The following is a 12269-nucleotide window of genomic DNA, read 5'->3' as shown; positions in this document are numbered from 1 at the left end:
TGAGTTTTATCACGCAAATCAATTTTAAAAGTACATTACTAGTAATGATACTTTCCCTCATTCATCCAAGGAAAATAGAGAGATCAAAGGCACGATTGATAGACCCTTTGTCACGACCCGAACCCCGCGAGCCCGTTGACATCCCACCTAGCCTCGCTTACGTACAGCTCTCCAAGATCCAAAGGCCAACAAACTCTTGCGGAAGCAACAACCATTCCCCGTACAAAAACAACTAACAATACGACAACTTGAGATGGTAACAACAAATTTATGTACATATATACATAACTTTTTCAACTCTCAAACCTATGGCTTTAGAGGCTACTGTACAAGCCTATGACCACTTATAACAAAACGATCTAGTGGTCGAAGCCTAACTTTCCTCAATAGAAAAATACTCAACAAAAGTCAAGGGGCCAACTACCCTAGGCCCCATCGTCGCTATCATCAACTATATCATCTACAGCTGCCAGCTCATCCTCATCAACCTCGGGTGGCTGTTCCGCATCAGATGGCTCTACAATCTCCCCATCCTTTTCTGACACCAATGCCTCCGGGTGGGGTTCCAAGCCTTCAGGATCAGCATCGGGGTGCACCACTACGCCGTCTGGAGGTGCAGTACTAGTGGGGTCCCATTCCCCAACTCCATCATAGGGAATATCAAAACCCCTCAGCGGATCTACCGACATATCCCCATGGCGGTACGTCCATGCCACGTACGTGTGGGGCTTCCAATAAGGTTCTCTTGTGTCCACCTAGATTGTGGTAGCGTGTCTATAATATACTTGATCTTCCCCAATCGGATATTCCTTTACTAACGTATCCATGTCTCGAGGGATCCCGAATCTCTGGGGCGGATCATTCATTGTCAAGGCGGAGGGTCTAAAAAAGAGAGCCCAAGACGGGGTGAGAATAAATCTCAATAAGAAAGTCCCTAATCCTAGGTTAGGGCACTAGTGCCTCCGGACACGTCCTAGGTCAGCCATTCACAACAATTCCTCTCACAATCAATAATTCACCCAATAAATTCCAAAATAAACTTCCTTCTTTCTCCCAACTTGCTACATCCTCATAAAAATTCCACGTTACTTCCATGCCCGCGTTCAACACCACAGGCTATAATAAAAATATTCCACGTTACTCCAAAGCCCACGTTTAATGCATCAGGCTATAATAAAAATATTCCACGTTACTCCAAAGCCCGCGTTTAACGCCTCAGGCTATAATATAAATGGACAGACCCGCGTAATAACGCCTCATGCCATTATATAGTCCGGACCCGCATAATAACGCCTTAGGTCACTATAACCCGCGAAATAACGCCTCGAGGTTATTATCCGCGTTTAATGCCTCGGGATAAAATTATATACGAACCCTGCGTTTGACGCCTCGGGGTAAAATATGGTCTTATAAATACGAACCCCGCATCATAACGCTTCAGGGTAAAATTCCACACTTCCTCTCATTTTGTCACGTAAAGACCATATAATAATAATAACTCCTTGATCGCTCGACCGATACCACACTATCACATAAAACCTTCCGATCGATCGATCAATCTTCGCCACGTGATCTTCCTAAACTTCCTGATTAGCAGATCGAGACCACACGATCTCATCCATTTTCTCCAATAAAAGATCGGGACCGCATGATCTTTCTAATTTTCCTCAATTGCTCAATCGAGACCACTCAATTTAATTATACTGAATAAATATTCGATCGGGACCACGTAATTCACTCACGTTGAATAAATAATAAATCGGGACCACCCGATTAAATCACACTCAAGCTGTCGGCCAATCGGGCCACACGTTTAATTTATGCTACCACAAAAATTAATCTACGCCACACGATATTAATTACACTAATGTAGCAATTAATAATCACCGTACGATCAAAATTATATTAACGTACAACTAATACGTATCATACCATTAAACTATACTAACGCGAGAATTAATCGGGACCGTATGATTAAAATATCCTAACGTACAATTAATCTTCATAAAGTAGAATTCAATCGCAGCCGTACGATAAATCTTCCCAAGCAAGATTCAATCTAGGCCATTCAATTTAAAGCATCAAAAGCAAGATTTAATCCTAGCCATCCAATTTCAATCATGCATTACTATTCACTTCAAGAACACCATTTTCTCTCTCCTCTCTTCAACATTTTCGGCCACCTTGTTCCAAGAACACAAACCCACAAATTTTTCACCAGATCTACTTAATCTAAGTTCCATTAGCAACCTAGTTACCTAATCCAAGATTAGCAACCAACTTACCTCAAAATCTAGCAATTATTCCGGTGAAAAGTTGAGAGAAAATTTCACCCAAATGGCGGCTCCGGCGATTTCTCTCGACCGGCGTTAACCCACGTTACTCCGGTGGCTCCGGGTGGCTCACGCTGGTGGTTATGCTTCGGCGGTTCAAGGGGATGGCCGGTGGTGGCTTGAAGAATTTTCGTCAATGGTGATGGTGTGGAGGAGAATTCGACCAAGAGAGAGAGAGTGAGGTAGAGAGAGAAAGCCTCTTGCAATAATGAGGAAGAAGACCAAAAAAATTGATTAATAAAAGGTTATGATATTTTGGTCTTGAATGCAAGAAGGGCAAGTTGGTAATTTCTATCAACATTGACTAGTCAAATTTTCGGCCACTAGGGGTATTTGACCGAAATGCCCTTGAGCCGAAGTGGAAAAATGGATATTTTCCAAGGGTAAATGGGTCATTTCCCATTTCAGTCCAAATTTTATTTTTCCTGAATACTTTGGGGCAAACCGCGAAGAAATCATACTCTGAATGAGGAAACGTCGAAAATTTAATTATTGGAATACTTGAAGGTCCGACGTCTAATTTCAAAGTCCAATTCGCGATAAATCTCAATCAATTGAAATTTCAGCGTATCTAAAACTAACGGGTGGCTTTTAGGAGTTGAGCGTATCGACCCGTGATTAATATCACGTTTAAGAATTTCTCGAGCCATAGTGACTTTAGTTGTCATTCAATTGCGAGGGTCAATCACTAGTCTCGATGGACACAATTGTTAGAAAATAATTTAGGGACGTTCGGAACCCATAGAGGTCAAATGGAATCACCCGTGATCCAAGCGTAGGGTATTACTCAAATTTTTCCTTAACCATTCTATGACCGGCCTATATTGGTCCAAAATATTCCCTCGACAATTTTCATAGCCAAAGGGTCGATCGAGGATCAAGTTCTTAGGTCCACACACTTGATTTTCCTAGCTAGCCATTCCCATTTTGTTAGTTTGCTCGAGAGGGATCAATTTCGAGTCAGACTCGACCGAAATACATCAATGAGACCTTTTATTCAATCTGAACTTCGAGAGTGAGTTGAAATACGGGATGTCACACCCTTTATTGTCAATACCAAATTGGTGTGACCCGTTTCATTCAAACTTCAAATCGGTAAAGGGCTAACAAAGAGCGACATGATATGATCTTTGAGCTTGGTCTTAGAATGGGCGTAATGATCTCCGTCGGTGTATAACACATTGATCACCCGCGAGAGGTTGAGAATTAGTGTGAGAACCGGTGTTGGGGCTGCGGTCGGGCGAAGAAACTCTTCATTGATGTCCTTCCGGGCATCATCTACTCGTTTACGGAGTTCCTCCTCGGCTTCCCGCTCGGAGACACCCTTTTCTTTCATGAGCAACTCCACCGAAGATGCTACGTGCCCCCTCTTTTGCTCAAACTGTATGTTGACGACATTAGTGTGATTAGTAGGTCGAGATCGTTTCCGGTCGAGCGGTGGTCGAACTAATTTGTCGGATCATCGGAGGAAAATTGTGTTTGTATCATACCTGGTGAGAAGCAATGTCATCCATGAGCCTACATATGATTTGGGAAGCCTTCAAGATCTTGCGATCGCCGAGCAGCCATTCAAAAGCATCTCTTGTGACCACGTCGCCCATTCCTACAAGTGCTGTGATCGATAGCACTTCGTAGCCCGACGTTAACAATGCAAGGGGCATGTATTCCTCCAGCGTCGGCGTGTAGCGAGTATGGAACCATTTGGCTTCGTGGAAGTAACCTCTCGCTTGCTTCTTCATCCGAGGAATTCAAACAATAAACAAGAATGAAGGGTTCCCGAGAGAGAGAAATACTGCGTTGGATGCATGTAAAAAATGCCGATGATGCTTACGGCTTCTTTTGCGTAGGTGAGGCGATACGATCTTCCCCTCATGGCCAGTTCATTCCCGATTTCATCATAGAGATCCAGAAGCACCTTATAATAAGCTTGCATGTACTCCGGTAGTCCATCCATGCCAGCAACATCCCACCTGAATTCGAGCCCTCGAAAATGACACACTAGCTCTACACTTAGTTGATCAAATTCGGAAGTTTGAGAAAGAGAATGTGGATCACATACCTCTCAATTGCATCGGTGAAGGGTACAAGTTCTTCCAATGTACCATAGACGTCGTATATATCATCGAGAATGGAAATTAGGGCGGTTGATCTAGTTAGTATATCTCTAGCCACGGCAAACTCCGGCTGGAAATATGCTCCCGCCATCCAGAAGAACAACTCCACAATCCTGTCTCTAGCGAATGGGAACTTCCTCGCAACATCTATGTCCTTCCACCACCTTTGATCAAACGAATACGAGCATCATTGAAAGTATGTTAGCCCGATGAACTCGCATAGTTCAAATTCCTTTTTTTTCACTTGTAAAGGACATTCAAAAGCGCTGTTTAGAAGGGTAAATTGAAACCAGACGAGGAAACCTTTGAAAAACACAACCAGAATAATACTATAATGTGAAGTTAGATGACCTTGTAATCCTGCCGAGTTCCTTCTGGTGTTGCTCTTGCAGTAAGTTGAAATCTAGTTTAGCCAAGGCGAGCAAGACATCGTCATGGGAAGGCTCTTCTTGGTAGAGTGAAATATAATGCCTTGCCTCGAGTCTTGGTAAACCCTTGCGAAGCGGCTGCTTTAGGGCATGACTCACTTGTTTCGCAAGACTAGTGCTCTCTTTCATTTCATCGATTGATTCAAGGCAAGTTATAGCGAAAGGAAGTGCTTCTTCCAAAATAGCATCACCATGACACCTTAAATGGCAAGCTTCGTATAAGCTCAGCAATCCGCGCACATCTGTGACGAGCGATTCCTTGAAGTTGCCTTCACTGTCCTTGAATTTGTTAAAGACCTCTGTGCGACCAATCAACATGGGAAAAAAGACGTAAATCGATTATAAATTAGGAAGGTGATTCAGCTGGCTAATGTTCTATATTTTCTTTCAATAGTTTACCCTGAAATTTGAATGAGCAATAGTTAATTTTGCAGCATTAGTTTTCTGAAGAAGGAATTCTTAATGGGTTTCTTATCAGATAGTTCATTAAATTTAAGGCTTACCCGATGAAATATTGTAACCTTGTTGTCGCAGCAGTCGAAACATAAGAGCAACCATGTGAAGGTCATCTCCCTTGAAATCTCCATGATCAAGTTGAGAGTAACTCTTGTGGATTTGTTCCAATTGCTCATCTATTTCTCGTTCGAAATGGTAGTCAATTCCCAAGCGTTGAATTTCATCAATCAAGTGAAGCATTTGTGAAGGCTTATCCGCGGCATCAGTCAGCATCTTCCTCACCTCTACTTTCAATTCCTCAACTTGTGCCTCCACTCTTCCAAGGAAGTTGAACTTCTGCAAAATATAAAATCGGCTATTCTGAATAAAAGCAAGCTTGTGATATACATGTATTAAAACATGTATGATATACCTTCCATTCAAGGGCAATTGCAAAGTTCTTCCGGTCATACATTTTTGTAGACAAATGTTTCTTGAACATGTATAATGGACGACTTACATAGTGATAGAGGATATAGAGTTATTGCGATACGTAACCAATTTATCAAGCACTGTTGTGATTGATGCTTACCCAATAATCTGAGAATTAGAGTGCATTTGTTTCACTGAAACTTTGTGATAAAAAAAATATTTTTTGTGAAAAACATTTTCAAGGAAAGTGGTTAGTTTTTATTTGTTAGGTAATTTAGAGAAAGCGATTTCCTTCTTACTCCGAAAGGGAAATTGTTTTCACACAATCTATGCTTGTAGTTTCCAGTCCATGGAAAACCTTTTTTCCATAGTTCAATTAGTTTTCCATCAAGTCAAAAAATAATTTTCGGGAAAATAATTTTCCTTCAAAGAAACGGACCCTTGATTCTTCGATGCTACCAATCATTGCGAACACAAAGACTTTTGCTAAGTCTACAAAATGCAATTGCAAGAAAACAAAGGAAGAACACTCTAGAAAAGAATTACTAACCGTTGAGTTGGAGGGAGAAGCATATTTGAGGAAGTAATCGCCCCATATGCTCTCATGATATTCCGCCGACCGGCGTTCGACCATGCCGCCACTTCTTCCTTTGCTCGGAGAAGAAGATGGAATTGCCGAAACCTGAACCGACATGTTCCCCACTGTTTCCGTGCTTTGTTTGTGGATGTCGGACCACGACGCAAACTGAAGGCTAAGGAGAGGCTTCCGCTGCGTTGCAAAACATCAAACACTCGATGGGTATTTATAGACAACGTGTTCATAGCCAGCCACCTTATTACTTGGACTTATTTTTCTTTTTTTAGAGCAAACCTATGACTTTTTAATAAATGATAACACTGGTAATATTGTTTCGTATGAAAAGGAATTATTCTCCCTATAATATAAGCACTCCTATCCATACCGCCTTTTTCGAGTGGTGGAAAATAATCGCACGTGATGATATTTTAATCAGACGGCTTAGATTAATTGCCACGGTACTATAGTTTATTTCTATGGTACAGATTAAATGTACATTAGTGGAATTCTGATCGTACGGTAGTTATTGATTGCTACATTAGTTTAATTTCGATCGTGTGGCGTAGATTAATTTTTGTAGTGACAAAAATTAATCGTGTGGCTTGATTGACCGATGGTTCGAGTGTGATTTAATCAGGTGGTCCCGATTAATTGTTTGTTCAACGTGAGTGATTTACGTGGTTCCGATCGAGTAATTGCCCAGTACAATCTAATCGAGCAGTCTCGATTGGGCAATTGAGGAAAATTAGAAAGATCGTGTGGTCCCGATCTTCCGTTGGAGAAAAATGGAGAAGCTCATGTGGTTCCGATCTGTTGTCGGAGGAAATTGATGAGACTGGGTAGTCTCGATCTGCTAATAAGGAAATTTAGTAAGATCATGTAGCGAAGATTGATTGATCGGAAGGATTTAAGTGATCGTGTGGTATCGGACGAGCGATTGAGGAATTATTGTTGTTATATGGTCAATGATGAGGATTATTTGAGAGGAAATGTGAAAGTTTACCCTGAGGCGTTATGACGCGGGGTTCGTATTTTATAAGACCATATTTTGCCCGAGGCGTTATGACGCGGGCTCTGTTATTATTCTACCCCGAGGCGTTAAACGCGGGGTCAATGTGTATAAGAGACTATGTGATACCCCGATGTGTTATTACGTGGGGTTTTGTATTCATCCTAAGGCGTTAAACGCGGGATGCTAACCTTGAGATGTTAAACACGGGTTAGGGCGACCCGAGGCGTTATTACGCAGTGCTGGAATACTATATGGCCTGAGGCGTTAAATGCGGGATGCTAACTTTTGAGGCGTTAAACGTGGGTTAGACCGACTCGAGGCGTTATTACACGGGTCCGGAATACTATATGGCCTGAGGCATTATTACGCGGGCATTGAGAGCAATTATATTATCCCGACACGTTAAACATAGGATATTAACCTGATGCGTTATTACGCGGATTACGATGACTGATGCGTTATTACGCGGGTCTGTCCAATTATAATATAGCCCGATGCGTTAAACGCGGGCTCTAGACCAACGTAGAATTTTATATGATAACTTGATGTGTTAAACGCGGGCTTTGGATCAACTTGGAAGATTGATATTATAGCCTGAGGCGTTAAACGCGGGCTCCGGAATAACGTGAAATATTTTATTTACAGTCCGAGGCATGGAACGCCGATATGGGAGTAACGTAGAATATTTGGAAAGGTGTGGCAATTTTTGGAGAAATAATGGAATATTCTGAAATTTATTTGTGGAATTTTTGACCGAAGAAGGATTTGTTGGAAATTGTTCACCTAGGACATGTCTGGAGGCACTAGAGCCCTAACCTAGGGTTAGGGACTTTCTTACTGAGATTTATTCTCACCCCATCGTGGGATTAACATTTTCAGGTCTCAAGTGACGGATCAAGTGATTGCCATGGAGTGACATTGGAAGCCATCTTTGGGACGACTTAGATATTAAGCTCCATCCGGATGTAACCTTTGGTAGCCTTAAGAAATTGATAATTTTGTATTGTCTGCTTTGACTATGTAGCCGCTTTGGTGAATACTAAGAGAAGTACCATCCTTCGTCCTAAGTCATCTTTGTTTATAATGAAAGGAGTTTTGCATTCGCTTCCGCATGTGCATATCTTTTACATTAAGCTCTAGTTTGATGGCCGATGGCATGAGTGTGATTTAATCGGGTGGTCCCGATTTAATATTTATTCAACGTGAGTGAATCACGTGGTTCCGATCGAGTATTTATTCAATATATTTAAATCGAGTGGTCTCGATTGAGAAGTTGAAGAAAATTAGAAAGATCGTGTGGTCCCGATCTTTATTTGGAGAAAAATTAGTGAGACCGGATGGTCTCGATCTGCTAATCACGAAATTTAGCAAGATCACGTGGCGAAGATTGATCAATCGGAAGGATTTAAGAGATCATATGGTATTGGACGAGCGATTGAGGAATTATTGTTGTCATATGGTCTTTATGAGGATTATTTGAGAGGAAATGTGAAATTTTACCCTGAAGCGTTATGACGCGGGGTTCGTATTTTATAAGACCATATTTTGCACGAGGCCTTATGACGCGGGCTCTGTTATTATTATTTTACCCCGAGGCATTAAACGTGGGGTTGTGCTTATTATTTTATCCTGAGGTGTTAAACGCAGAATATTAACCTGAGGCGTCATTATGTGGGTTATAGTGACTTGAGGCGTTATTACGCAGGTCCGGACTATATAATGGCCAGAGGCGTTATTCGCGGGTCTGTCCATGTATATGCTAGCTTGATGTGTTAAACGCGGGCATTTGAGTAATGTGGAATATTTATATTATAGCCTGATGCGTTAAACGCGGGCTTTGGATCCACGTGGAATATTTATATTATAGCCTGAAGCGTTAAACGTGGGCTTTGGATCAACGTGAAATTGTATATGATAGCCTGAGGTGTCAAACGCGAGCTTCGGAGTAACGTGGAATATTTTTATTATAGACTGAGACGTGGAACGCCGACATGGGAGCAACGTGGAATTTTTATAAAGGTGTGGCAATTTTTGGAGAAAGAATGAAGCATTCTGGAATTTATTTGTTGAATTATTGATTGAAAGAGGAATTGTTGAGAATTGATCACCTAGAACGTGTCCGGAGGCACTAGCGCCAAACCTAGGATTACGGACTTTCTTACTGAGATTTATTCTCACCCCGTCGTGAGATTAACATTTTCAGGTCTCAAGTGGTGAATCATGTGATTGCCATGGAGTGACATCGGAAGCCATCTTTGGGAGGACTTAGATATTAAGCTCTATTCGGATGTAACCTTTTGTAGCCTTAAGAAATTGATAATTTTGTAATGTCTACTTTGACTATGCAGCCAGTTTGGTGAATACTAAGAGAGGTATCATCTTTCGTCCTAAGTCATCTCTATTTATAATTAAAGGAGTTTTGCATTCGCTTCCGCATGTGCATTTCTTTTACATTAAGCTCGAATTTTGATGGCCGAGAGATCTTGGGAGACTAAAGTAAGTCAAACGGCCTGGTGGGATGTTCGCGTGCCTGCTGCGTATGGGGCATGACAATTTGTATATGCTCACATGTTCGGAGATCATTAGCTATTTGTAATAGGCCTAGTCTATTCATTAAACGCAGAAAACATGGTACTTTCCACTTGCAGTTTAAGTCACCTACTCTAAGGTACAGCTAGATTTTTATGAATCATTTCAACAACCAGTTGCTAGTCTAATTTAGGAATCTAAGGGAGTACTTTTTAACCTACGTGTATTAAGTGTTGGTTGTTGTTACCAAGAACTGTCCTTATGGTACCGAACTGGTTGTAAGTTATGTCATTAGTTTTTCCGAACTCTAGGTAAGACTATATAACTAATGTTTTGTATTAATCGTCGGCTGTAGTGATGTTACCAAAAGAATGTCACTTTGTAGTTGGTAGGAGGATGAAGTTACCCTAAGCAAGACATAGGAGCTGCTGGAGTCCTTGATTTTAGAAGTAAAAATAAGATTTCGAAGCGATATTTTCTTTTTGAATTTCAAAAGAAGTGAGTTTAGATGGTATGCATGCATCGTATAGTCACAACCATCTAACTAATTAAGAAAAAACTATCATGACGTTAGAGAACTCAATAAATACATAGAAAAATAATATAAATGGTCATGAACTTTAGTTTTATGTGCAATATTGTTTCTGAACTTTTGATCTGTATAATGTGAACCCTGGTCAAAGTTCATAAATGACACTACACAATGAATCAAAGTTCAAAGATTATGAAATTCAATTTGAGGAACTCACCTCTTTGTTTGTATCGGACCACACACTAGTAGTTTTTCGATATAGGACAAGGCACCTCTTTTTTGTTGAAACAAACTATCACCAGGCTTCATACAACAACGGGTATTAGTAAAATTTAGAAGAAAATACAGCTTTATTGCCTATTGAAATAACTTATTTCTCATTGAGGGATTTTGTGCCTCTTCCATGACTAGATCTAGGGTAGTCTTTCGGGGAATTTGTATACGCTCACATGTTCGGAGATCATTAGCTGTTTGTAATAGGCCCAGTCTATTCATTAAACGCAAGAAACATGGTACTTTCCACTTACAGTTTAAGTCACCTACTCTAAGGTACAGCTAGATTTTTATGAATCATTTCAACAACCAGTTGCTAGTCTAATTTAGGAATCTAAGGGAGTACTTTTTAGCCTACGTGTATTATATCACGACCCGAACCCTTCGAGCCGTCAACATCCCACCTGGCCTCGAGTATGTACAGTTCTCCAGGATCCAAAGGCCAACAAAATTAAGACAACACATGCGAAAACGACAACAATCCCCGTACAGAAACCAACAAAACTACGATAACTTGGGATGGTAAAAACAAACTTATGTACATATATACATAGTTGTTACAAGCTCACAAACCTAGGGCTTCAGAGGTCATTGTACAAGCCTGTGACCACCTATAACAAAAACATACATGGTCAAAGCCCGCTACACAACCAAAATACAACACTCTACAAAAGTCGAGAGGCCAACTACCCTAGGCCTCATCCTCGTTTATCTCAGGCGGCTACTCAACATCCGAAGGCTCCACAACCTCTCCGTCTTCTTCGGGTGCCATGACCTCCGGGCTGGGCTCCACATCATCGGGACCGGTGTCCGAGTGTACCACTATGCCGTCTGGAGGAGGAGTACTAATAGGGTCCCACTCCCCAACACCGTCATAGGGAATGTCAAAGCCGGTTAGTAGTCCTACTGTCAAGTCCCCGTAGCGGTATGTCCATGCTACGTACGTATGGGTCTTCCAAAAGAGTTCTCCAGTGTCCACCCAAATGGTAGTAACGTGCCTATAGTACACCTTGTCCTCTCCTACTAGGTACTCTGTCACCACGATTTTCACGTCCCGCAGGGATCCCGAACTTTTGAGGCGGGTCATTCATTGTTACGACGGAGGATCTGAAAAACAACTAACCCACAACGGGGTGAGAAAAAATCTCGATAAGCTAACCCCTAATCCTAGATTAGGGCTCTAGTGCCTCCAGACACGTCCTTGATAGGCAATTTCCAAGATAGGCAATTTCCAACACTTCTTCCTTCAACTAAAAATTCCACAAATAAAATCCAGAAAATTTCATTCCTTCTCCGAAAATTCCCACATCTTCACAAATATTCTACGTTACTCTCATATCGGCATTCCACGCCTCGGACTGTCAATAAAATATTCCACGTACTCCGATGCCCGCGTTTAACGCATCAGGCCATAACATAAATATTCCACGTGGAACCAAAGCCCGTGTTTAACGCATCAGACTGTTATATAAAATTCAACGTTAGTCCAAAGCCCGCGTTTAATGCATCGGGCTATATTATAACTGGACAAACCCACGTAATAATGTCTCGGGCCATTATAAATATTCCACGTTGATCCGGAGCCCGCGTTTAACGCATCATGC

General features: G+C 41.5%; 1 protein-coding gene across 2 annotated transcripts; it reads right to left on the bottom strand.

The window, feature by feature from the left end:
* Window positions 1-3399: 3399 nt before the first annotated feature.
* Window positions 3400-6512, bottom strand: LOC125316722 ((-)-germacrene D synthase-like). 2 transcript variants are annotated; one of them, XM_048285865.1, is made up of 7 exons: window positions 6293-6512; window positions 5379-5667; window positions 4799-5174; window positions 4393-4611; window positions 4165-4303; window positions 3824-4072; window positions 3400-3714 (listed from the first exon to the last, which is right to left on the bottom strand). In XM_048285865.1, the coding sequence occupies exons 1-7, from the start codon at window positions 6434-6436 to the stop codon at window positions 3421-3423; spliced, it is 1710 nt and encodes a 569-aa protein (XP_048141822.1). In that variant the 5' UTR covers window positions 6437-6512; the 3' UTR covers window positions 3400-3420. The 2 variants fall into 2 exon arrangements, with proteins under 2 accessions (XP_048141822.1, XP_048141823.1); XM_048285866.1 differs by having other exon boundaries at window positions 3678-4073; window positions 4166-4303.
* Between the last annotated feature and the right edge of the window lie 5757 nt (window positions 6513-12269).

This window comes from Rhodamnia argentea, chromosome 9 (assembly GCF_020921035.1).
Source record: "Rhodamnia argentea isolate NSW1041297 chromosome 9, ASM2092103v1, whole genome shotgun sequence".
NCBI classification, from domain to species: Eukaryota; Viridiplantae; Streptophyta; class Magnoliopsida; order Myrtales; family Myrtaceae; genus Rhodamnia; species Rhodamnia argentea.
The sequence above is the reverse complement of the archived record's forward strand: the minus strand, read 5'-3'. Positions and strand labels throughout refer to the sequence as shown.

What these genes read in the sequence shown, in the direction of transcription:
- LOC125316722 (XM_048285865.1), bottom strand. Translation starts at nt 6,436, where the DNA reads ATGTCGGTTCAGGTTTCGGCAATTCCATCTTCTTCTCCGAGCAAAGGA. An exon ending in CTTCTCCCTCCAACTCAACG is followed by an intron (nt 5,668 to 6,292) that starts GTTAGTAATTCT and finishes TATATTTTGCAG; the next exon opens with AAGTTCAACTTCCTTGGAAG. An exon ending in AGGTTACAATATTTCATCGG is followed by an intron (nt 5,175 to 5,378) that starts GTAAGCCTTAAA and finishes TTGGTCGCACAG; the next exon opens with AGGTCTTTAACAAATTCAAG.